At 41.6% G+C, this 23,826-nt stretch overlaps 1 protein-coding gene across 4 annotated transcripts in view; it reads right to left on the bottom strand.

The window, feature by feature from the left end:
- fibcd1b (fibrinogen C domain containing 1b) overlaps positions 1–23,826 on the bottom strand; it is a 120,155-nt gene that overhangs the window by 60,838 nt on the left and 35,491 nt on the right. For all 4 annotated transcript variants that reach the window (XM_079581644.1, XM_079581645.1, XM_079581646.1 and 1 more), the window contains 3 exons: positions 13,719–14,195; positions 11,051–11,210; positions 4,025–4,161 (listed from right to left, as the gene is read on the bottom strand). In XM_079581644.1, coding sequence (XP_079437770.1) covers positions 4,025–4,161; positions 11,051–11,210; positions 13,719–14,195 — 774 coding nt within the window. The remainder of the gene's footprint in view (positions 1–4,024; positions 4,162–11,050; positions 11,211–13,718; positions 14,196–23,826) is intronic.

Here is a 23,826-nt window from a genome sequence, read left to right as displayed (position 1 = left end):
GGAGAGAGGAGGAGAGAGGAGGAGAGAGGAGAGAGGAGAGAGGAGAGAGGAGAGAGAGGAGAGAGGAGGAGAGAGGAGAGAGGAGGAGAGAGGAGAGAGGAGGAGAGAGGAGGAAAGAGGAGAGAGGAGAGAGGAGGAGAGAGGAGGAAAGAGGAGAGAGGAGGAGAGAGGAGGAAAGAGGAGAGAGGAGAGAGGAGGAGAGAGGAGGAGAGAGGAGAGAGGAGGAGAGAGGAGGAAAGAGGAGAGAGGAGGAGAGAGGAGAGAGGAGGAAAGAGGAGAGAGGAGGAGAGAGGAGAGAGGAGGAGAGAGGAGAGAGGAGAGAGGAGGAGAGAGGAGAGAGGAGGAGAGAGGAGAGAGGAGAGAGGAGGAGAGAGGAGAGAGGAGGAGAGGAGAGAGGAGGAGAGGAGAGAGGAGAGAGGAGGAGAGAGGAGAGAGGAGGAGAGAGGAGAGAGGAGGAGAGGAGAGAGGAGGAGAGAGGAGAGAGGAGAGAGGAGGAGAGAGGAGAGAGGAGGAGAGGAGAGAGGAGGAGAGAGTTGGAGATTGGAGTTAATCAGAAAGGAGAGTATTTTATCTACGTTTCTAGAAGAAAATCTGTGATTTTGATCAAAACTAGCCTCTGTTTAGCTTTGGATTTCTCAGGAATCGAGGCACATGGAATTAAAGTGTTTTCACCTACTGAGAACTTAGAGTCTCGCTTTTCAAACAAGCCATGTGTCCATAGCTAAAACATGGAATACGTTGTGGTGCAACAAATATCATGAAAAATGGTCTGGATTGTTGGCACTCTACAGCTAAATCCCCAAAACTGCGCGGCCTCAATGTGTTAAGTACTCCAACTGCCCCGTTCCTAGATATATCAGCTACAATACGGTTGGGGAAAGATACACATTTAGTAATAACACTGTAAGTTTAACTATATCTAAAATGTAGTTCTGAAGTATCATGAAGCCCTTATATACTGTATTTCTCAGTGGTGAGAATCAAAATGTGTGGAGAATCTGAAAAGCTGCACGATGTGACTCATTTTTGTGCATAGGCTAAAATCATTTTGAGTATCTGGCTTAAAGAACAGTCTTTTGTTTGCTCTGTGTCTCAGTCCTTCATGCTGCTCTTAGCACTTTGTCACTCTGACAGTCTGGCATTATGTGATGATAGGAGGCTACGACCTTGCCTATTGCATCTACTGCAGTTCCTCACAGATTTATTCAAGCAAAAAGTGAAGGTGAAGTTGTTGTATCTGGAAGAAATGGAATCGTGCCTCAGTGGCATTATATGCAAAATATAGGTCGGTAAATTTGCTCCCTGCAGGGGACTCATCTTTCATCTGGGGTCACTGGGCAATCTGTCAAAATCCTCCCGAGCTGGTTTGCCAAGGCTAATTTGTCATACAACATGCTGTACTATAAGAGCCTGTAGTTTAGCTTCGGGATATTATTTTTTAACTAGTAGCACGAACAACTTAAAGCTCTTAAAGTAGCCTCGAAAACGTTGAAACATGAAACCTTTTTGCTGTTAGGAAAGAGAAGCCACTATAGAAGCCAGTAACATTACAATAATCATTCTAAAGATTAGTGGGAGGGAGGGAAAAAAATGAATAGAAGAAATAATTCCAGGTACAACAAACTGCATCAATAGACTGACAGGCCGTTGTGAGATCAATAAAGTCTTATCTATCTTACTAGATCTTCCATTAACTTTGATTTTGTTATGTTTTCCTCATGTGTTTGTCACCTTTTTTTTGGTCACTCATCTGTTGTGCTTTTGTCCCTTTTGTTCCTCCTCACTCGCTTGTGGCTTTTGTTGCTTTTTCATCTTCGTTTTTAGCTCTATTTTTCATGCTTTTTCCATGAAGCTTTTAAAAAGAAATTGTGCTTGGTTAGGGCGGGGGTTAAAAGGTTTGAAGATTAAACAGCAGAACATTTGCACACTCTTGGAAGATGTTTGCGCTTTGAAAGAAGGAAAGAAATTGTCAGAAAGTCAATATCGAGAAAAAAAAAAGGTATATTTGTGTAATATTTGGCCTGCAGCTGGGACCTGACTCCAATAAGCAGCCTGATGTCTTACTAAAACGTTTCACAGCCGGAGTGGTCCTGATGGATGCCTGTAGAAATACGATGCTTATTCCAGGACTACAACACAAGGCCCCTCTGTTCTGTATTAAGAACGTCTTAACTTTCCCCAAGGACCACTACTATAGCTGCACAACAAAGAGACCTAAACGACTGTAACAAGTGAGACGTGTGCGCACACAGTAAAATACTCAAGCACGTTTCCAAATATAACTTCAAACAGAAGCGTGTCGGTGTTTGTTCACCTCGCTGTCTCTCATTCCCCACAGACGCCGTGCTTCCAGTCTGCCGGCTGTACTTAAACAACACTGTTTACTTTCGCAAGGCCAGACGAGTGACAGATGTTTGATCAAGAGGAAACATGTGTGCAAGAAAAAACAACTTTCAAAACTCTTCCTCAACACCTTTCCTTTTTTTTTTTGCTTCCTTTTTTGATAAATAACTGTTAAAACAATTACGATAATGTGAGATATAGAGAAAGCAAATAAGCGGGTCAGCCGTGCATCTTCTGCAATGGAAACAGCTTGACAAATGACAAGTTACAAGTTTTATTTTGGCAACTTAACAAAGAAGGAATTTCATCTGCTTTACAGAGAATATCGCGAGCCATTTTTAGATTCGCAGACTCACGATCTGTCTGCGTCTCACAGAATCATTTGTATCTCGTCTCTGTGCTTTTGACTCCCTTTAAGCCTTCTACCTACAACATCTGCTAACAGAAGCAAACATAATTGGCAAAGTGACTTCATAAAGGACCACTAAAGCCACACAAACTCAAATGAATTCACTTTTATAGAGCAAAGTTAAAGATGCCCTTGTCTTTTTACTCTTTCTAAAAGTTTAAAGCAACCTTCACATGCTCGATATGCGAGAGGCAAGAGCGGAGCTACACAAATATGACTCTGTGAAGGTAAAAGGCATTCGTATTCAGTCATGCTGAAAATGATGTATACACAAACACACACACAAGTAACGGAGGATTTTCACTCTGAACACTGTTATGCCGTGTTTCCATTAGCAGGTTCTACCCAGCCCAGCGCCTGGTCTGCCCTGTTAGGCGAGTGTCCCCACTGCAGACCAAAGCCAAGCCAAGGGCCACCCAGGCACGTTTTGGGACCGACCTCTGGCCGTGGCCAAAGTGCTGAACTGATACTAACGTGAAATGAACAGACTGCTGACCTCTGATTGGCAAACGAGAGAGAAGACAGCCCTCACTAAAACTGGAAAGGTCATACGGATTTCATATTTCGTAACATCACACTGCTGTTCGAAAAGGGGATTTTGCCGATATTAGCATTTAGCCACCGTTAGCACAACCTTAGCTGGTGTTGACATAACATGTTGCTTTCCTTCATCGTTGTCTTTTAGCCCTAAACCTAACCCCCTTCCCTCAGGAGTCCACTCAATGATGTTAGAACATCTCTACTACAGGGTCATGGCACATCAGGTGACTGCAATCGGTATGTGAGTTTGAAATTGTATTGAATTTGTTATACCTACTGCCAATGGCTCAAAGGTTAACATTTAGTGCACACAATACACTGACCCAGTTTCGAATTTGTATCGCCACATCATAAAGCCTGCAAGCCACACATAATCTGTTAACGGCCACCTTGGTGGTGTATCTCTAACCCTAATGCTTAGGGTTAGAGATACATTCTCCCATTATGTGAACCTAAATCTTAAAGTTTACTGACTGGAGAGCAGAGCACACAACCCATATGCCAGTGTGGAAAAAAAAATGTGTACAGTATGTGTAAGATCTATGTGAGGGAAACACAACTTACATTGCACTTGCCGTCCTTAAACCTAACCCAAATAAAAAAATAAACTAATAAATAGGATAAAATTAGCTCTGGTAGTCATCCTCAAAAGAGATACAGTACATTTATTTTTAGTCTGAAGACATCTACTCAATATCTCCATGTATTGGTGGGTTTGTAGCGGTAACTCACCGTCCAGCCCCCTCCATCTGTGGTCATGTCGCAGTAGACCTGGAAGCCGGTGGGATGGTGCAGCGGGAACACAGAGTAGATGCCGTCCTCTCTCTGACCGCTGGCGTACAGGTCACCGCAGTCACGGGGACGTGAGCCTAGGGAGAGGCAAAATCCAGCATTGAACAAATGAGTTCCCACCATGGGTATAAAGTAAAATGCCCTCTTGATCACAAGACGAGGAGCATCAGAGAGCACATGTCTGTTTTTAAACAGCGCATGAATGTTCCTCAAGAGCACGCTCCTGCTGCTTTCCTTTATTTTCACATTTTGTTCATTGTACTTTTTACCACAGGTAAAGACGTTTGGAACTATTTTTATACTATTTTACAACTTATCTGATGAGCCAGCGACTACAACCTTCCCAACATCTTAAAACAGGTGAAACCTGTCAGATATATACAAAAATAATGATTGCTTTCTACAGGACAGGTTTTTTGCCTTAGAGACTAAAAAATGAGCTAATGACACACTCCCAATGGAACACAGTGGTAAGAAGACTGAAAAAACATCCATATTTTCAGAGATATGTAGTCTGGGAGCGTGATCTCAGTGATTTCCCGGTGTGTGTGATTGACAGACAGGATCAACCAATTAGAGAAACGTTGGATACTGTATGTCGCAGGAGCAAGCGGCAGGAAGCCATTTCAAAAATGTCCTTGTCACAAGGAACGCTTCCAACACTGTTTCTCACTCCGGTTTTAGGGATTTTATATTTTCTAAATCATTTAAAACAGATAAAAGAGGAGAAGAAAACAGTGCATCAGTCGCCTGTGGCTGACCAGGCAACTCAGTCCTGACAAGAACCAGGAAATACGACCATATTAGTCCAGTGCTCCGGTCTCTGCACTGGCTTCCTGTCACTCAGAGAATATGATTTAAAACAGCTCAGCTTATGTTCAAGTCTGTTCATGGTTTAACACCAAAGTACATCTCTGACATGTTACAGCCGTATGAACCATCTCAGGCCCTGAGAACTTCAGGGAGGGGTCTCCTGGTGGTTCCCAGAGTCAGGACTAAACACGGTGAGGCTAAAGCTTCAGTTTCATGCAGCTAAAATCTGGAGCAGTCTTCACAGAGAGACAGGCCTCAACTCTGACAATGTTCAAATCCAGGCTGAAAACTGTTCTTTTTAATGATTTTTAAATGAATGAATACATTTCTATATTGATGTTTTATTTATTGATTTGGTCTACTTCTTTTTATGCAAGTGTGAAGCACTTTGAATGAATTGTGCTTTACAAATGAACTTGCCTTGCATAGCAGTGATGACACATAACTATTTGCCTGATGAAATGAAAAAATAAACAATACAACAATTCATCACTTATGAAACACGTGCCTGGTCAGTGGTCAATGTTCACGCATGTGCAAACATGGGAGGAAGAGCACAGCATTTTAACACCACAGCAGCAGATGCAATAACCTCTCACAGTGACAGACACAAGCTATTTTAGTCCTATTGGCATCTAAAGGCCCTCCCAGATCTACTAGACTGGAACCCGACCAGTGAGTGACACCAGGCTCTGAAACAGGGACAAAACCAGGAGGCGCCGCACCGTTTCAGAGGATCACTGAAGACAGTACTCCGGTGTCCCCGACCATCAAAACATGCTGTTCAGGTTGGCTTACAGTCGCAGCAGCTCAGGACTAACCCAACACCTGAACACAGTTTTGTTGTACAATTGCAATGACAAATAAAGCACTAACTTACTTAGCTACTTAATATGCACCAACAAACAAAGGACGACTCTGTCTCCTGATTATAGTTGTTGGGCTCGATTCTACCAAAGTTCCGATTCTAAAGGCTACATGGAAGCACAGCAAAGGTAATCCTTTCCTTTCAATACTTATGTTTTTTGCTGGCACATAACCTCCTCAGTGAGTATATACAGCAAGTTGCTGTGGACATTATCACTAGCTGTGTTTGCATTAGCCAGTGCATTGTAACTTGCCTAACTATTTATAATTAAACCAAGGTTATAGCTGCACTACAGAGATGGCATGGCCGTACAGGTTGTCCAGTTCTACTTTATGATGCTTTTAGACTGTAAATTCCCCTGTCCAGGGGTTTCTTTTCTGCAGTACTGGCATATTTACACTGATGTTTGACTGATGTTTATCCCAACAGCGTACTCTAACAGCTTGCTTCAACATTGACCTTGCACGTATTTCGTAAGTGAGGAATTGTAGAATCACATTACCTGCTCAAAATATTTTGTAAATTAACCAAAGTTAAGTATTTCTGTCAGTGAACATGAAAGCATTAAGCACTGTTTATGATCAAAATCCTCAATATTTTTCAGTGTACGAACTGAAAAACTATGGCTTGAGTTAGAAATATTACAGTTTGCTCTAAGTTGGACTAAGTCTATACCAGAAAGTACAGCATGAGACATCAACAGTTCGATCCGCTATTCTGATGCAAGAACTGCATGTTTTAAGGGTCAAACTAATCAACTGAAGGAATCAAGAAATATCGACATTCCTGAAAATGATCTACCATAAAAATATATATGTCTCATAAGTCCACATTTAATTTATAAATGACTTTTTAGTACGTAGGCAGAGAGCTTTGTAGCCCACATAACATTCAGCATTGATAGACTTTTTTATGATGCAAACTTATGTCAATCCAGCTTGCACTGCATACTGAAATAACTTTTTTAAGCAGACCTGCAAACAGGGAGAAGCAATTAGGAGGAATAGAACGGCCTTAGAAAGAAAAGAGCAGATGATGAGATTGGTAAAGCGGGAGGGATGATGGATGACACAGGACAAAAGCGAATAAGTGCAGCTCAGAGAGAACAAGAACAAAGACAGAATACAGCGATTGGGTGGTGTCTGGACAAAGGAAAAAAACGACATTAAACAAAACAAAGTGAATAAAGGTGAGATACAGAGTTGTGATAATAAAACAATAAGTAAGCATAAATGGGTCAGTTGTAGGTGATCATAGAGTGGGGAGGAATTTAGCGTCATGGTTTATAATGGTTTTAAATATTTCAGCTATAAGCACTTTTACTCATATTAATAACTACAATTTTCTGTATTAAAATCTATTTATTTGTAAAGCAGTAAAAACCCTTTCTAGTCATCAAACAGCTTGTTAAGCAGGAAAATCGTACTTGTCAATTGAATAAGAGGGGATAGTAACAGGGCAAGGATGGAGGGGGAATACAGACAGGCTGAAGAACACTAGTGCCCTTGTCTGTCACTGAGGAACCACTGCTGCACGAGGGGGACTAAATCTATTCCCAGGAAGCAGCTAAGGAGCTTCAGTGTGGAGGACAATGTCATAGATTATGTATGCCAGCCGTCTGTGGGTCAAAGCCCTGAATATAAATAGAGGGGCTTTTTGAAAAGGCCATACAGCAATTTTGGACACTTTGCCGAGTATAAAGTGTTGGCTATAGGGAGGTGCAATATGATGGTTTAAGGAAAGGTTTTCAAAATTTTGCCAGATTGCATTTTGCCTGGGTCCTATTGACATTATGAACATCTGTACCAACAAATGGGCCAATAGGACGCCAGTGAAGAGTGGAATCTTCTCACTTTTCTTATTGCTCTATAGGCCTCAGAATGTGTAACTTTGGCAGGAAACAGAAACTTGAACGATACGTAAAGATAATGAGTCATTCGTAATGTCTCCCAGTCTCTCTGTACTTATCCTACATGTGTGAGAACAAATCAAACACTATATGATGACTTTGTTCTCTTTGAGACTTCATCTCTGTCCGTGCACAATGCAGAGCTAAACATACTTTTGGTCTTACAGGGGACTGTCTCTCTCTGTGCTGTCGGTGATGACCTTCAAGGAATTTTTTGTGTCAGATTATCATCTGTGAGAACGGACCTCACATCATCGTGATCATTACATCTGCTGTTCATTTGGCCTTCAGTAAAACCTTCAGAGAAGTAGATTGAGCGACGGGTGACGAGGCCGTAGTTTTACTGCTTTGAGCTTGTTTCCAGGGTGATGTTTTTGTGGGGTCTGGTTTTATGCACAGACTGGCAGATGGGTGCTCAGGTCCCTCAGCTCTGTGATAGCATTCATTCTTCTGTATTCAAGCACATACATCACATGTCATTTAGTCCCCCTCGTGCAGCAGTCTAAAAAAATATCTTCCTTCATTTTACTGAAGAGCGATAAGTGGATATAGCAATTATTGCGACAGGCGGAAAGATTTTAACATTGTGAAAAAGTGTGTCAGCCTCTCAATGTGCAGCAATCGACTCGTACATTTTGTGAACCACCCAAGTGTTAATCCTGAGGTTTTAATAGTGTCCACCTGACAAAAAAATCAAGGTTACTTTATGTGGACATCTTCACATTTTTTGTCGCAGTCAACGCAGATTTCATTTTTACAAGCTGTTGACATGGCTGACAAATGAGGCACATAATCTGATCATGTCAAAATGCCCCGAGCATTATTTACAGCTCTGCTGTCAGTCTGTAGCCTATAATTCTTTCCTGACTGACTGCTTTTCGCCTTAGCCCTTATCAGCTCCACTGTGTTCCTACCTCTATCTTTTCAAAACAAACATCAACATTTTTGCAGCATTGATTCTGTCTTCAACTGATATGATTGTGTTTTTGTAATTGTAATTGTATTTATAGTACTGTTCAACACTATAATTACTAAATTATTAAATTACTAACTTTGCATTTCAATTAGCTCATTAAACATCATTCATGTGAGTATATCAGAAATCACAAAATAGGACAGGATGTACCCTGATAAAGCCTACAGTACATGGAACCATATATAGATGTGTAGAGGCATATATTGATTGGCTACAGCTGGTTCAGCCTGCTCTTCCACTCCTTTACAAACCCTTTTCATCCACCTTTCCTGTTTCAAGCTCACTTCTGAATAGTGGTCAAAACGGTTCAAACAGATAATAATTACAAGCTAACCATAGTATAATGTCGTTTTGCTCACACAGAAAGTTGAGTACAAAACAAATCATTTCTTTATTATTTCCCCTCCATACACATAATATTTAAGTTGTAAAGCAAGAGCTTTAAATAAATTGCTCATTCTATTTTTGTCTGTCCTTAATGTTTTATTTAAAAGAAAAGGTGTCTAAATTAAACAAAATGTTGCTCTCGTGAGATATATATACTGTCATTGCTCACAGTTCCTTTCATGTAGCAAATCTGTGTGAGCATCAGAAAGAAAGTCGGACTCCTACACTGGTTCTATCCAGCTCAAACTACTTCCACGTTGCTGCTGAGAAGAGGTTCAAAAATTCTGGCATCACAAAACCTTGAAAATTAAGTGCATGTTTATTGAAAAGGGTTACAAAAATGGCTGAGGTGAAAAGCTCATATCACGCACAGACAGGACACTGTATGGGTGAATCCCACATGCAAACAGGTGCTGTAATGGCTGTTTCTGATCATGTAATTGGTGATAACAAATTTAAGTCTGTTGTGTCTTCAGCTAATGGTTGAGATATTTTAAAAACATGGACCAAATGTTGAAGGAGTTCTGGCCTGTAGAGGTGAATATCAAAGGTGGTACAACGGATGCTCTGATATCATTAGCATTAGTCGTCCTTGCTCTTAACATCTATGCATTAATTGAATTATTTTATTTTAATATAACATAAGATTAGAGTGATCAGTCCATGTATTTTAATTAATATGTGCTTGTTTTGTGTAACTGTGGTGAGCTCTCCAATAATATTCAACAACATTTGGATTTGTCTGCGTCTCAGTAGAATGAGCGCTGTCCATGGTGCTGAAGTTTGCTGTGCAATGTTTCCCATGACATTCACCATGCCTCGGGATATTACCACTTTAAACTAGGTCAAAGTGAAGCAATTGCAGCATTAGGATGAAACCCTACAACATTTTCAAGCACCAATGCATAATTAATCAATCTGATAGCAAAGTATTCTTTAAATCTTAATGCTGTTGTCATAGTCACTGATCTGGGCTAATTGGGTGCAAATGTCACAAGGCATTATGCATGGTTTGTTTATTGAATAAAACAACAGCGCCCAGAGGTGCAGATTATAATATAACAGTGTGTATGTACAAAGTTTCCAGGTTTACTACCTTTGTAGCTTTTTCAAACTCGTTTTCAAAAATGTGCAAGGCCAAAGCATAGAAATAGCACAAGGCATAGATATAGGATTTCAAGACATTGATTGTTAAAAGGAAAGTGACTTGAACCTGCAATCAGAGATGTGACCCGCTGACCGGTCCAAACATTTGAATAATTGATGAAAAATAATGAAAGGGATGAAATAAATGCCAGTGGGGAAGTACAATCTCTGAACATTTCTATCATATAGATTCGTCATTGTTATTACGTATACAGCACACGTTTGCAATTGCAATAACAAAAAAACAAAGGGACAATGTCCTGAAACATTATATAACTCCTCAGATAATTAGCAGTCAAAATGTTACGTATAAGCACACCAGCACATTCAATATTGATAAAACTTGCAACTGCCATGAAAAGAAAAACAGCAAATCATTGAAATTCTGTGCAAGTGAAGTGTATAAGTGTATCCTCAGGGATACCGCGTGAGTGCAGGTTGCTTTATTAAACTACTTGTACATTCATAAGGTATAGGCTGGGGCCCTCCATCTTTGTTACAGTGAGCCTATGTTGTACACGAGTGGCCTTCACTCTGCGATCTTTAGCTACCTGGTGCAAGGCAAATCCGACAGGGGAACGCCATCAGCAGAGTGCGGCTGCTTTAAAAGCCTTCCAATGGGATGATGCCTCAGGCCTGGGTTTGCCTTTCAGCTACACAGCCCAGTGGATGTGCAAGTCATTCCTCATGTACTGTAAAAAAACATTCACTTCTGCTCCAAGGCTACTGGACGAGCCGCATTCAGAACATCCCAGAGAATACTGATGCCAGCAAGTGCTGCAGCATGAATACGTGCTATGATAGATGACACCAGGAGTGTACATGTATGAATAATCTGCTCAGACCTACAGGAGAGAGGAGTCTTACCGTTGGAGCAGCCTTTGAAACGAGCTCCTCTGACCGGGGCTCTCTGCAGATCCGCCTTTACTCGTGCCTTCAGTCCCACATTCTCCTTCTGCATGGCATTCAGAGCATCACTCACCGAGTTCACCACTTTGACCATGTTCACCTGACTGTCTGACAGCAGCTGCAACACAAAAGCAAAGTAAAGGTGTGTTTCATATCGTCTATTCTCCGGCTCAAGAGCAATATTTTCCTTGGACTAGTGTTCACAAGGTGTACTTTTGATTTTATTTTAAAGTAAATTATTCAGTACTTTCATTTTAGGGAAACAAAGACTGAACAACGTTTTATTGTAAGTGTATTTTTACTTTTTAAATAATAATAACAATAACTATACTACTACTACTAATAATTTCCAAAGTTTTCAAAGTGAATCACTGCAGTTAAAATACATCAAAGCAAGAGAAGTGATGAATGATGTACTTTGATCACCTCTGAGAACATACATACATGTTAGTATGCAATCAAAAAGCATGTCCGCTGTATCATACCCAAACAAATCAAAGATATATAGAAGCACCGGCATATCCCTGTGTAGCAAACACGTGCCAAGTGTGCCCTGAATAGGAGATACACCACATGGCATTCCATCCCATAATACGCCATGGTGAATGGTCCAGAGCCAGTGCGCCCTGTGGGAAGGCTGGTGATAAATGTGTGTGCTAGGACTAGCGGAGCACAGTAACCTCTCTGATGGTCACTTCCTTACCTGCAGCCCTTTATGTGCTGTTCATTACAAAAAGGTCGTTCTCACATTTTGCCCTCGCATGCAATGGCAGCAACCCAGATTTGGACAGATCTCATTTTGTCCCTCACAAGCAGAACACGTCTTTGCCTCATTCTCTCTAAATAATAACAGAGACCCATAGAGCTCAAAGTCAAATATAAGAGGCCTAAAAGGTAGGTATGTGCAAGGCGATTCAAGTGTGTTAGAACCGTCAGATGAGGCCGAGCTTGGGTGTTTGTCAGGCTCTGGCCCTTTATTTGTTTATAAAGTCAGATGCTCATTGGTCACTGTTTAAACCTGCTGTCACTTTGCCTCTGCCCAGGGACTACAGATGAAACATTTGTTGTGCAATGTCCCTGTCAAATAAATAAATAAATGTTTATTATACGACAGTACTTATGTGAGGTTTGTGATTTATAATCCTGTTCCAATAGTAACGCAGAGCCGCTAACAACAATGCTAATTGCCCTTCGCTGATTGGTTTACTCCACATCCTGTTTACTTACGTATGTTCCACTCTGGAAATGTAATTGATGCCGACTCTAACCAGACTCAGTTTCTGGTACAGTGGTGTCTGTTTTTGCCAGGCAAGTCAGGCACGGGCCAACAATCAAAACTGTACTATTTAATGTGAAATTTTCAAGTCATGTAGGTATGATTACTGACTAATAATGCTGATATCTGAGCTGCCAATGATTTATTTTGCAATAGGGTCAAGCTCATATCTTTGCTCTGACACATTGGATGCATACGCAGGATGGCACAAATACATATGCCTCTTGGCCCCGTCAGCCAAAAAGAAGAATCAACGACCTACTGTTATATTTACACCGCTGTTCTTATGTGGTGTGAAGATAAATACTTCACTTGACTGAGTGCAAATATAGGACTTCGCCCAAGGGTTAGGTCAGACCCCTTAACGTGTAATACTATAACACTGCTCCTGAACATGTGACAGAAGCATGAATTAAACATGAGATTTGTGATGGAACTTTCACACATCCTGCCCATATGATGCCGACTTATACCACAGCATAGAGAGAGTGATAATGTGATAAAAAAAAAAAAACTGCTATAGAGTCCCATTTGATATCTTCATGTTCATTTGCAAAAACAGATAAGTATAAGTAGAAAACGTATGCTTGACAATTTCTGTTTACATAGCAGTGTTTTTCATTACCAGATTTTTTTCAGTGCCATAAAAATCACATGTTCTTAATTATTACAACTTAAGTTTCGGCATCTGTTTAGTACAGAAGCAAATATCCAAACCGAGTTAGAAAAAAAAACGGATCAAAACGGAGATAACTGCTTTTGCAAATGAACTCTTCATTTGTTGACTATAATATTCTATCAACCATATTGAATATGTGCAGACCAATCCCATACTGATCAGTTAGTCAGTAAAACAAGAAAAGGACAAATTACACCTGCCTCAGGAGTAGCTCCATGTCCAATGAAGTGTCACACATCTTAAGCTGGTTTCACGATCGATACTTATTGATAGCTGTTCCAGAATCCAGTCTTAGAGCACTCCAGTACAGTACTCACAGTCAGGTTTGTGCACTGACTTGTCTACTCTAGTGGATTAGGTTAATGTGCACAGTCAGTGTTGAATTAAAATAAGCAGGGCCGGCAAAATGCTACATCTAATAAGAGCTGGAGCTACAGTCTTATAACCCAAATCAGTGATGATGCCAACAGCAGTCTGTATACATGTGTGATTCAATTCATGCATTCCCTTTTACAAGCCATCATGGTACGGCACATACAGCATGTAGGGTGGCACCGGCTCAGCGGTACTGATACTAATCACAATGCAGATTCTGTCCTGGCTCCGAAGCTGATTTTTTCATCGGCAGTACTTCTTTGTCGGTGCTGTGTTACTGACTATTTTGCACTCACCTGTATGAGCCGCCCCTGCTCTGTCTGCAGAGTGTTGATGTCCTGTCCCAGGCTGCTTTGGCCTCTCCTCAGCGACTCGTAATCCATTTTCAGCTGCCCCGCATGTGCTGACAGCTTGGCCACCTCTTCTGCAAGGCTGACAAGCAATGCCCTGTCCTGGCCCTTAACTGACTTCAGGTCCGAGTCGTGGTCAGTCAGCGAGTGGAGCAGAGACGTCTGCACCCCCTCAAGACGGAGGAAGTTACTGTTGTAATCAGGGCAGTTGGGGTCAATGATGATGTTGATGCGTGAACCGTCGCCCCTCTCAATAGTAACCAGAGCATTTCCCTCCTCCTGATTGGTGGAGATATGCGGCATACCATCGGACATGGGCGGGACATAGTGGTTCATGAAAAGGATAGTACCAGTGACGGTGACAGCCAGCAGCACGGCCACAAACAGCAGGATGGTGCAAAGCAGGTAGCTGCAGCTCATCCGCTGTGGGAGAGAGAAGGACAAGGAAAACAAAAACATTGTTAAGTATAATGAAGCCACAAAATACCCTCAAAAACTGCTTGTTAATGCCTACAATACAATTTATCAAAATATGCTTTTATAGAAAATAGTTTTAATCATAATGTGTGATGAACATTTTGAAATCCATATAATTAAAATCGTTAACTCATCGACAGGACTTGGTTTTGGTAAAGTTGAGGCCGTTTCGCTTTTAGTCACAGAAGCTTCTTCCTAAAACTCTTTAGGTCAGACCATAGACCGTTAAAAAGACGTCTCCTGCTCACTCCTTCCTGTTTGCCACAATGACTACACTCGAGGGGGAGATCATGGCAGGTTTACAGACTCCCTTCTCCCCAGCTCTGACGAAGCATGTTCCTAAAAAGGGCATAAGGGCGGGATCTTCACTGTAGACTCCGCCCTTACGTGACGTGAAGTTCGCGCTGCTCCAATGCCAACAGTCCGGCCCTCATTAGTAGAGATTTCGGAAAATTTTCTTCCGAAAACCGGCCTGGTCCCCTTAATTGTAACTAACCCTGCATTATCACAGAAGGAATATCGAGCTCTAGATAGTTCCCAAAAAATTGGGACCAGGCTTCAAAGTTGTTTTTAACGTACAATGCTTTCAAATGGGAAACTAGCGGCCATATGGAGGTACTACTACTACAATGGTGGAGCCATGGCGGCCCCTAGTGTTGTTGTCAAAAAGCAGCAGCCAGTGGCCATTGGGTCAGACACTATTGCCCAAACTGGAGTGTTCTAAATAAGACCAAGGCCCCTCCCAGGAGGAGGGAACCAAAAACTGCCAAACAGCCCTACTCAAGTTGTTTGCAGTATCACTTCACTAGCAGGTCTTTCTTCTGCTCTACTGCTGAGACACTTGGTGTAAACGAGCTATTAGCCTTAACAAAAGAGGGTCGTACCACATAAATATGCTGCCTTTTTGCCCCTTTCGAACCATCTCTTTTCCCTAGCTAGTATTTTAAGCTCTTTGTCTTCATGGTGTGGTTAGTGGCTTTCAGATGGAGATGGTCAGCAGACTGTGAACCACTGCTGTTTCCTCTGCGATGCTGTGCCATTATCCTCTGTAGCGTCTCTCCTAGTCCTGCTACAGAGGATTTACAGACAACATCCCAGTGTCTTTCAAACCAGTAAAGACTTTGAGACAGAAGTTAGTCCATCCTAAAGACAAGACACCGAACTTAATGTAGTTTACTCTGTTCAGTGTCAGGAAAGCTTCTGTGACAAGAAGCAAAGTGTCCTCAACTTTACCAAAACCCAGTCCAGTTGATGATTTAACTTTTCTATGATGGATATTCCCTGGATAGATGAGAGCCTTCACAAACATATCATTAAAATGCATCTTTGTTCTTATAAATCCCCTATAGACACCAAACACTTTCAACAAGCAAACCAACAAGTTCATATTTTGGAGATATAATCGAGGAAAAGAAGGTCTTCACATCCACGTCCTTCAGAAATGCTCCATACGCAGCTCAGGGAACAGCTGATGGAGAGAAAGATGCATGTTCCTCGCGCATGATTAATAGTACGGCGCACTCCCAGATTTACGTCTGCAACAGGGCTAATTCTGATCTGCTTCACACCTTCTGCCCGAGTGTTATTTTCTGTGGATGTGTGTACAGGGGTGACTATATTTGCAGTGCAAGGAAAAGTCAAAGTGAGCCAACTTATTAATATGCAAATGCAGGAGCACACTGGTCCACACGAAAACTAAAACACAACTAATGGTGTGCTTTAACAGTGGAGCGTTATAGTTCCCCTGGTGTGTGCATATCAGTTGTGCGATGTTTATCTACAGCTCTTGGCCGCAGGGGGAAGTGCTGTCCAACAAACTAAATGTAGGCTTTATACTATGCTTATGCCAATTAGCATTTATTTTAGAAAAAAACTTTGCAGCGTTTTCTACTCATATTGTCCATACTTAGTCAGATGTGATGATTTGTACCATTTTGTTTGCTCTAATAATATCCTTTGGAGACTTATTTACATGTATTTATTCTCTGCATTTGACACATTTTTTTCAACCTGGGCTTCAGGACAACTTGTCAGGACCAATGGCCGGGATCTTGATCATTACACAGCTGGAGGATTAGCCTGCTGTGCATGTTTTGGATTGCCACCCTTACCTAGGGAAAGGAACACAGGATCTTCTCACTGTGAGGCGCAAGTGCTAGCCACTGGTTTTATCTTTTCCTCAAGCTGTCTCCGTGGGACACCACATCGACGACCAGACACTTCACCCTTTTGATCGTCAGTGATACTCAAACTCACCACTGTCTGCTCGCTGCTCTTATCTATGTTCAGTGACTTTTCTCCTACAGGACTTCACAGCTAAAGGACTACTGCTTTGTAAGTTTATGATCTGTTTTAATGTGCCATTTAAACCAAGTGTATACTGCCAGCTACGTTACTGAAACTATGAAATGCATATGGTATGAGAAATATTTACACACTGTGATTGACCCAAAGTTCTCCCAGTTATTTATTTGAGCCACACAAGACAAAGTGACGCCCCCGATAAGCGCACTTACGATAAAACTAGAGGTCTCTTGCTCTTTAGGCTGCCTGATGCTCTTGGTTCACTCATAAAAGTACCATCTTAAGACATCTTGACCAACATATAGCTCTGAAATCGGGTCCAACGAGTGCGCCCACACGCCATCCCACTAGGAGTGTCTCTCCTGAACCACACGCTCGTCACTACCTGGACAACACCTTTCGCAGTGAATCTCTGCAGAGACCTTTCCAGTCAATCCACTGGCCACAGCGCCCCCAAGCCTGTACAAGACTCGTGCCAGGGAGACCGCCAGCCGACACCACCGTAACAGAGTGCTCCATGCCCCTGCTCAACATCGGCCTGGGCCTCGCCACCTCCATGGCCTCCACACACCCGTCTACCTCTGAATGCCCTCTTACTCAGTCAGAAACGTAGACAAATTCTTGGTTATTATCGGTCTAGTTAAACAGAACATTTGGTGCCTTAAATAAATAAATAAATTCAAGATGCGGTTAAAGGAACAGGTCACCGTTTTTGCATACTGAGATATGTTCTTACCTGAGCTTAGACGAGTTGATGCGTACCTGTCTGATCTGTGTGCATGCCCTCAGTCATGCACAACGACCAAAGATGTTGTTAGCATTTGACCTCTCCCGATGTATTACTATAGCTCCAAACGGGGGTGAAGTAAGAAGCGACCAAGCTCTTTCACGGGCACAAAGACCAGACAGGTACGTATCAACTCGTCTAAGCTCAGGTAAGAACATATCTCAGTATGTAAAAACGGTGGCCTGTTCCTTTAAGGCCTGTAGACTGACTTCTGTTGTTAACAAGAATCATCTCTCCCAAGTCCACCACACAAGGTTACTCAGTTGACTCGTCAAATGTGTGAAATTACCACCACGTGTGTGCATTGAGTTTTATGTTTTGTTAAAGTAGCATAAGGATAATCCATTTGAGCAACAAAATAGGCAGCTGACACTGCTTTTATGGATGTTAAGCTTTCCCCCAAGCATTGCGTCTGAAATATGATGGGCTATAAAACAGAGATTAAACCAAATGTTGCACATACACGTGTTTAAGGTGCTGTGGCTTGTGTTGTTAACTGTGTTTATGTCTACGAGTTAGCTACTTGAAGAAGACGGGAGCTGAGGACACTAAAGCCACCTCAGATAGTTAAAGAAGACATTAGTGATGCAACACAATACCCATGCTTTGGGCCAATCTTGGAAACCTTCTCAAAATGATTGCTGGATAATTTTTGTATTATTGAGCCACTGATGGTAGTTGCAGGGTGTTTTAACAAGCCGAGTCCTGCAGAATCCTATTGTCCATTAACCTCTTAACCCCCACTTGAACTGAGCGCATTTTCTCCAATTTGTCATGACCCAAATCTAACAGCTTCTTTAAAAAAGCGTCAAAATAGTGATAAAAAAAGCAACATAAAGAGCAAAATAAAAAGGAATGAAAAAAAAAGCGATGAAAAGCAACAAAACACGATAAAAAGTATGAAAACACAAAGAAAAACAAAAACGCTTCAAAAATTGGATAATAATGTGGCGACAAAAAAGTTATGCAGGTCTCAGCTTTCAAATGGTCAAGAAGCTTTTTGATTTGTAAGTAAGTAAGTAATCTTTATTTATATAGCACCTTTCACAGACAAATTGTTATTCATTCATTTATTGTAATGAGACTGACAAACCAGCCTCAAACAGAAAAAAAAACAACACATCTTTTGTCCCAACCTTCTGTCTCACTGACAGAACAATCTTCGACAGTTTAAACTAGAAGACAGTATGAACCTTTTGCAAAGTCATCTTTAGTCAGAAAACAAAAAAGGAGAATGTGCCAAAAGTATAGATTAAACCAAACGCTTGCTGGGTAAGTGAAGAGACAACAGGACACAGGAAGCCTCTCTTAACACAGCGCTGGTGTAAAACGAGTGTCTGAATCTCACAGCAGGAGGCCTGGCTGTAATTAGAGGCAGATCTTCACATCCTCTCTGTACTCCAGCCACATACCACGCATTTGACGGGACATCAGGGGAAACAGATATGAGAACGGGAGAAGAGATTGCCAATGAGCGATATCCTTCCCACGTGGAAATTATTAGTTGTCCACTCACAGCATTGGCAGACTGTTCTCAGACCAAAAACATTGTCCGCTCATTAGAGAAACAGGGCACCAGCAGGAGCTATGCAAGCTGTGTCTTCCTCTCTTGTCCAGCTCTGCATTCTCTCAAAATACAAACTCTCATGGCTCTGTGAGTGTTATGCAACCGGCTTATACCTTGTGCATAAGAGTCTATTTTCCATACTGCAGATCCACCTAAATACACAAAAGTATCATGAACAAATTACACACATTATATCCACTTGCCTGAAACCTCGATTGTAACAAACTATGTGATTTTACCATTCAAATGTTAAAAGCTCAGATTACATAAACAAGTGTCTCTCTCGAGTACTGGTCGATACAAGACGAAGAGTTAACCATCCACTTCAACAATAACACAGAGCCCGATCATCAGAAAGGAGAGTCATTGATTCTGTTTCTGAGCAGGAGTATCAGGGTGTGATCTTAGAAAACAAATTAAAGTGGGACAAAAAAGCACGTCACAAAAGAGGGTAAACAGAGACTATATTTTATGAAGAAACTGGTGTCCTTTCAGGAGGAACAAACAATGTTGAAAATGTTTCTAATGCTTTTGTGGAGAGTGCTCTGACTTTCTGTATTGTCTGTTGGTCAGGGCCATAACTGAGGTGCAAAAGAACTCTTTTAGAAACATAAGGGGCCAGATCTTGTGGTTCATAGCGCAGGCTGTAGAGAAGACGAGTGCACAGACGGGTGGCGCTCCTTGCAATATTCAGTGTCATACCTGGCGCAAAAAGTGGGCAGGACAGGAGGGGGGGACAGACTCGCATTGCGATGTTGTGGTGCCGCCCCCTCCCCATGCTTTCCCCAGACCTGCGGAAGGCGGTGGGTAGCGGGGGGGGTTCTCTTGTAAACGCGTAACATGCGTGATGCAGCGCGCAATATTTAATAAATATTAAAGAAATAAAACTGTCCCTCCGCTGCTGCAGCCACTCGCTACAGATCCTAGGTAAGCAGGCGGGGAAAGAGAGGCAGTAGCCTCACGTTGGACACCGTTCGAATGCGCAAAGTTACGAAATGTACAGGATTTAATTGATCAGAAACTGTCATATCAGCTGCAGAGGAGTTGCAGAGTTATGCAGTAGTTGCAAGAAAACTGTAGCGTATTAGAACATTTGAGCTACAGCTGCAGGATTCTTGGAGCGGCTGAATTGGAAAAAAAAAAGTTGCTATGCGCCCTGCAAAATGCGCTTCTTTCTTTTGGACTGAGCTGTGGCTACACACGGAGCATCACCAGGAGGTAAACACTGACACATGATGGAAATGTCTCCTTAAAACACAGATTAGACCTGGTGTTGTGGCACTTGAAGGCATGTGTGGTTTATTTATGGAAAACTGTTGTTGTTTTGGTGTTAGGGGTGTGCGCGTTGATCTACAGTATCAAAGTAAAGCCCGTGCGTAACCTACGCTCAAACAGACTTTTCAAGGCAATATCGCTTTTGTTTTCAATTGTGCTGCTTGTAATAAACCACGCCTCAGTCGGCCTCTTTTTTTTAAATAACGCCCTCTCCCTAGCAGCGCAGCCTTTAGCGCAAAACCTGAGCCACATGCAAGATCGCGCGTGCACCATGTTGCGTTTAGAGTTGCGCACGGACTGCGCCTGTCACAAGATCTGGCCCAAGGTCTGCAGGACGTTCATTTTGCTCCAGCTCTGGGTAAAACAGGTCAAATATTATTGAACTCAAAACATCCTCTGTTTAGAGAGTTTGAGCTGCTGTCCCCAGGTCGAAGGTACAGGTTCCCCGCCCTGTCTAAAACCAGGCAGTCACAGGTCATTTTACAGTTAAACAAAGATGATGTCCATTATTTTTCATTTTCTTAAGCAGCCAGAAGGCGAATTTCTTCTTTTTATGCTGGTCAGTCCGAAAGGGCTATTAAAGAACGCAGGAACATAATTTAAATATTGAGGTTGGTGGGGCGTGGTTCCAGCTCAGGCCTGTTCTTTGTTGTCGATATTTGGACCTGTTTGTTGTGGTCATTGTTGTCTTTGCGTACTCCTTTACTCACTCAGTTTATAACAGGTGTTCCAACAATGATAGTCTTCATAATGTAATTATACGTCATATTTATGTAAATATGATGACAATCAATGTGAAAGTGTTCTAAAAGTATCAAAGTATTCAGAATACAGTACTCTGATTAGACAAAGTAGTGGAATATGTTACAAAATACATTTTAAGACAAGTATTCAGTAACTATACAATTTCAAAGTATTCTCCCCAACACTGCAAACATGTTTCCAATTTTCACTTGCCACGCCGCCTGCCACATGAGTAGTTGATAGACCAAGCCTATGTTCTGATCTGCAATCTTTTTGAATTTGAATTAGAGCTCACATAACTATCACTGCCCAACTTCCAACATGCATTTTACACGCAAGGATTCACGCAGATGCTTTACTAAGAGATCATGTTTTGTTTGTTTACTTCAAAGCGCGAGGAAAGTGTTTCTCTTTGGTCCTCATGGCGGGGAGCTGACATTAGTACCACCTCCTGGTGACCAGGGGCGACTCCAGAAGACACGTGGTAAACAGTATCCTTATGAGCACTTTGACCTCCCCTCGCACTGCTTAAACGCCCGGCTCCAAAGAGTTTCATTCTTTCTAAAATGTCCATGTGACAATGCTGGGCTGGGTGTTTTTGTACATCAGCACTAAAAAGTGGAAGCCTTTTCAGAGCTCAAGAACCTGACTGACAAGTTCCAGAGCTCTGTGGAGGCTCTTCGCCAGTTTTTCGCCCCGTGAGTGCACGGCTCCCCACCGTTTTGCCCTTTTAAGGAACGGGCTTCGTAGGAGGAGATTGAGCAGCCATGTTAATTTCACAGACCACTCGGGATCATTACAATGAATGGGGCCAAATGGGACTCAAATCTATGGTTTACTTTCTGAGGCTGATTGTTGGAATTATTTTGTGCTATAGACCCGGTGCTCGTCTTTACCAACCACTATGTTCAGCTTGATCCCGTCACATCTTGGAAGCCGAGCTAGGTTGGGCCTGGTTTTTAAATGTTATTAAAATAATAGCAAGTTAGGAATAATCCAAAGTATCATTGCTCTTATTCACAGGGTTAGGCAGTAGCACAAATCTGCTATCCCTAGCTAAGCTCTCACACACAGCTGATCAGGCCAGCTGATGCCAGTGTAGTGGAGCACTCACACTGTAGAGCAAACGCCTACATACTGCGGCGTGCACACCACCACGTGCTGTTTGGTGGACAAGTGGACTTCTATTTGGACAGTGTGGTGGTGTTTACACCGAGCGGCGCATCCACTTTGCAGTGTCTGAGTGTAAAATAAATAGCATCTTTCCCGTGGACTTCAGATTGCATTTTACCAGCACGCACCTTGTTGAGCTGACCGTGAACCATTACACCACTGCTCCAGCGCCGGGAGGACTGCTAAGTGCTTCTATAAGCTATTCGGAATGTCAGATTTTATCTTCAGACAACTTTGTAAATAACACATTATGCTTAGTGTTTAGCTGATGAAATCAATTCAATAACATGTGCTTAGGCCTGTCATGAAAACACATTTAAAGTTTGATATATTGAGGCAAGAAAGTATCGGGATAAACTACATTATTCACTCCAACGATACTGGATACTGTCGACTCTCAGGGATAAAAATGTAAAATACCACACAATCTGCAATGAACATGGAATATAATGTAACTCAATTTGCTTCAGTTAAAAATCTATTTTTTAACAAGAAAACATAGAGTGGAAATGCTAATAAATGAACAGACGATAAATATCGAGCCCAAAAATAATAATATCTGTTATTTATTGAACAATAAGTGGATATAGTCATTATCATGACAGCTTTATGTGGCTGCACAGATTTTCTGTGTGCAGATGACACGGAGGCTGTAAGATGTGGAGGGTCAGTGGTCAGTGATGGTGCAGATACTAATGTAGTCTGCCACCACCGAGTGCACCCAGACTGAATGTTAATGCATTGTTATTATTACTACACTGACCTAATCTAATAAGGCCTATTCAAAAAGCAGTTCATTAACAAACAGAAACACAAAGACAGAACCTGTTTGTGATTTGTCAGTTTGTATTTTTAACGTAAGCCTTGGAAAATATTATGCAAATTCACATGTTTAAAAGTTTGCATAAATCAACAACAACAACATTCTTTTGTGTTTCTTTGATAATTGACATAAAACACTGCAAAACAAAATTCATGAAAAACAAATCAGAGAAGAACAGGACTCAACAAACCAGAACAAGATGACTAAAAATGAGCAGGTAGGTTTTTGATGAACATTATAACTTTGTAAAAAGCAGGTCTGATATTTAAGCCCAATGACAGTCCATGCATTTATCTGGACTTTTACATTTGGTACATTTATTCACACTCTCTCAAACCTCTGAGAGAAACTAATCTAACACTGTACGGAAATGTGCTAACAGTTTATACCTGTGAGTGCAGCGGTGTCTAATCATTTGCTAATACTGTAAACTGTGTTAGGTAATCTAGAAATAAGTAACATGTTCTTTAAAGAAGTGCATTTGGCCTGAAGGCAAGACACTGCAGGTGAACAGAGAGAGAAAAAAAAAAGAAAATATATAAATTTGAAACTTGCTGAACATTACTGATATAAATATGAGCAAAAAATGTATTGCAAGTTTTCTGTCATTTTCTAAACAACTTCAAAAGCAGGACTTTGTAAAGAATAGGAAAAGCGTTTATTCTGGCCGGCCCACAGACCATTGTATGGACCAGAAAACATCCTGGTTCAGCCGCTGTTTCAAAGCCGCTTCAGGAAGAGCGATACAAGCTCCAGGTTCTTTGTCCATCTCTAGGTATATGTGTGATCTTCAACTGACCCATAAAGCATGGCCCACATTTAACAATAACAGCATATATTCTAACACAATATTTTCATAATAAGTACATTATAATTTCATAATTTTGATATATAAAACATCAAG

Source organism: Gobius niger (genome assembly GCF_951799975.1).
Source record: "Gobius niger genome assembly, chromosome: 2".
NCBI lineage: Eukaryota > Metazoa > Chordata > Actinopteri > Gobiiformes > Gobiidae > Gobius > Gobius niger.
This window is presented reverse-complemented; position numbering and strand designations above follow the sequence as displayed.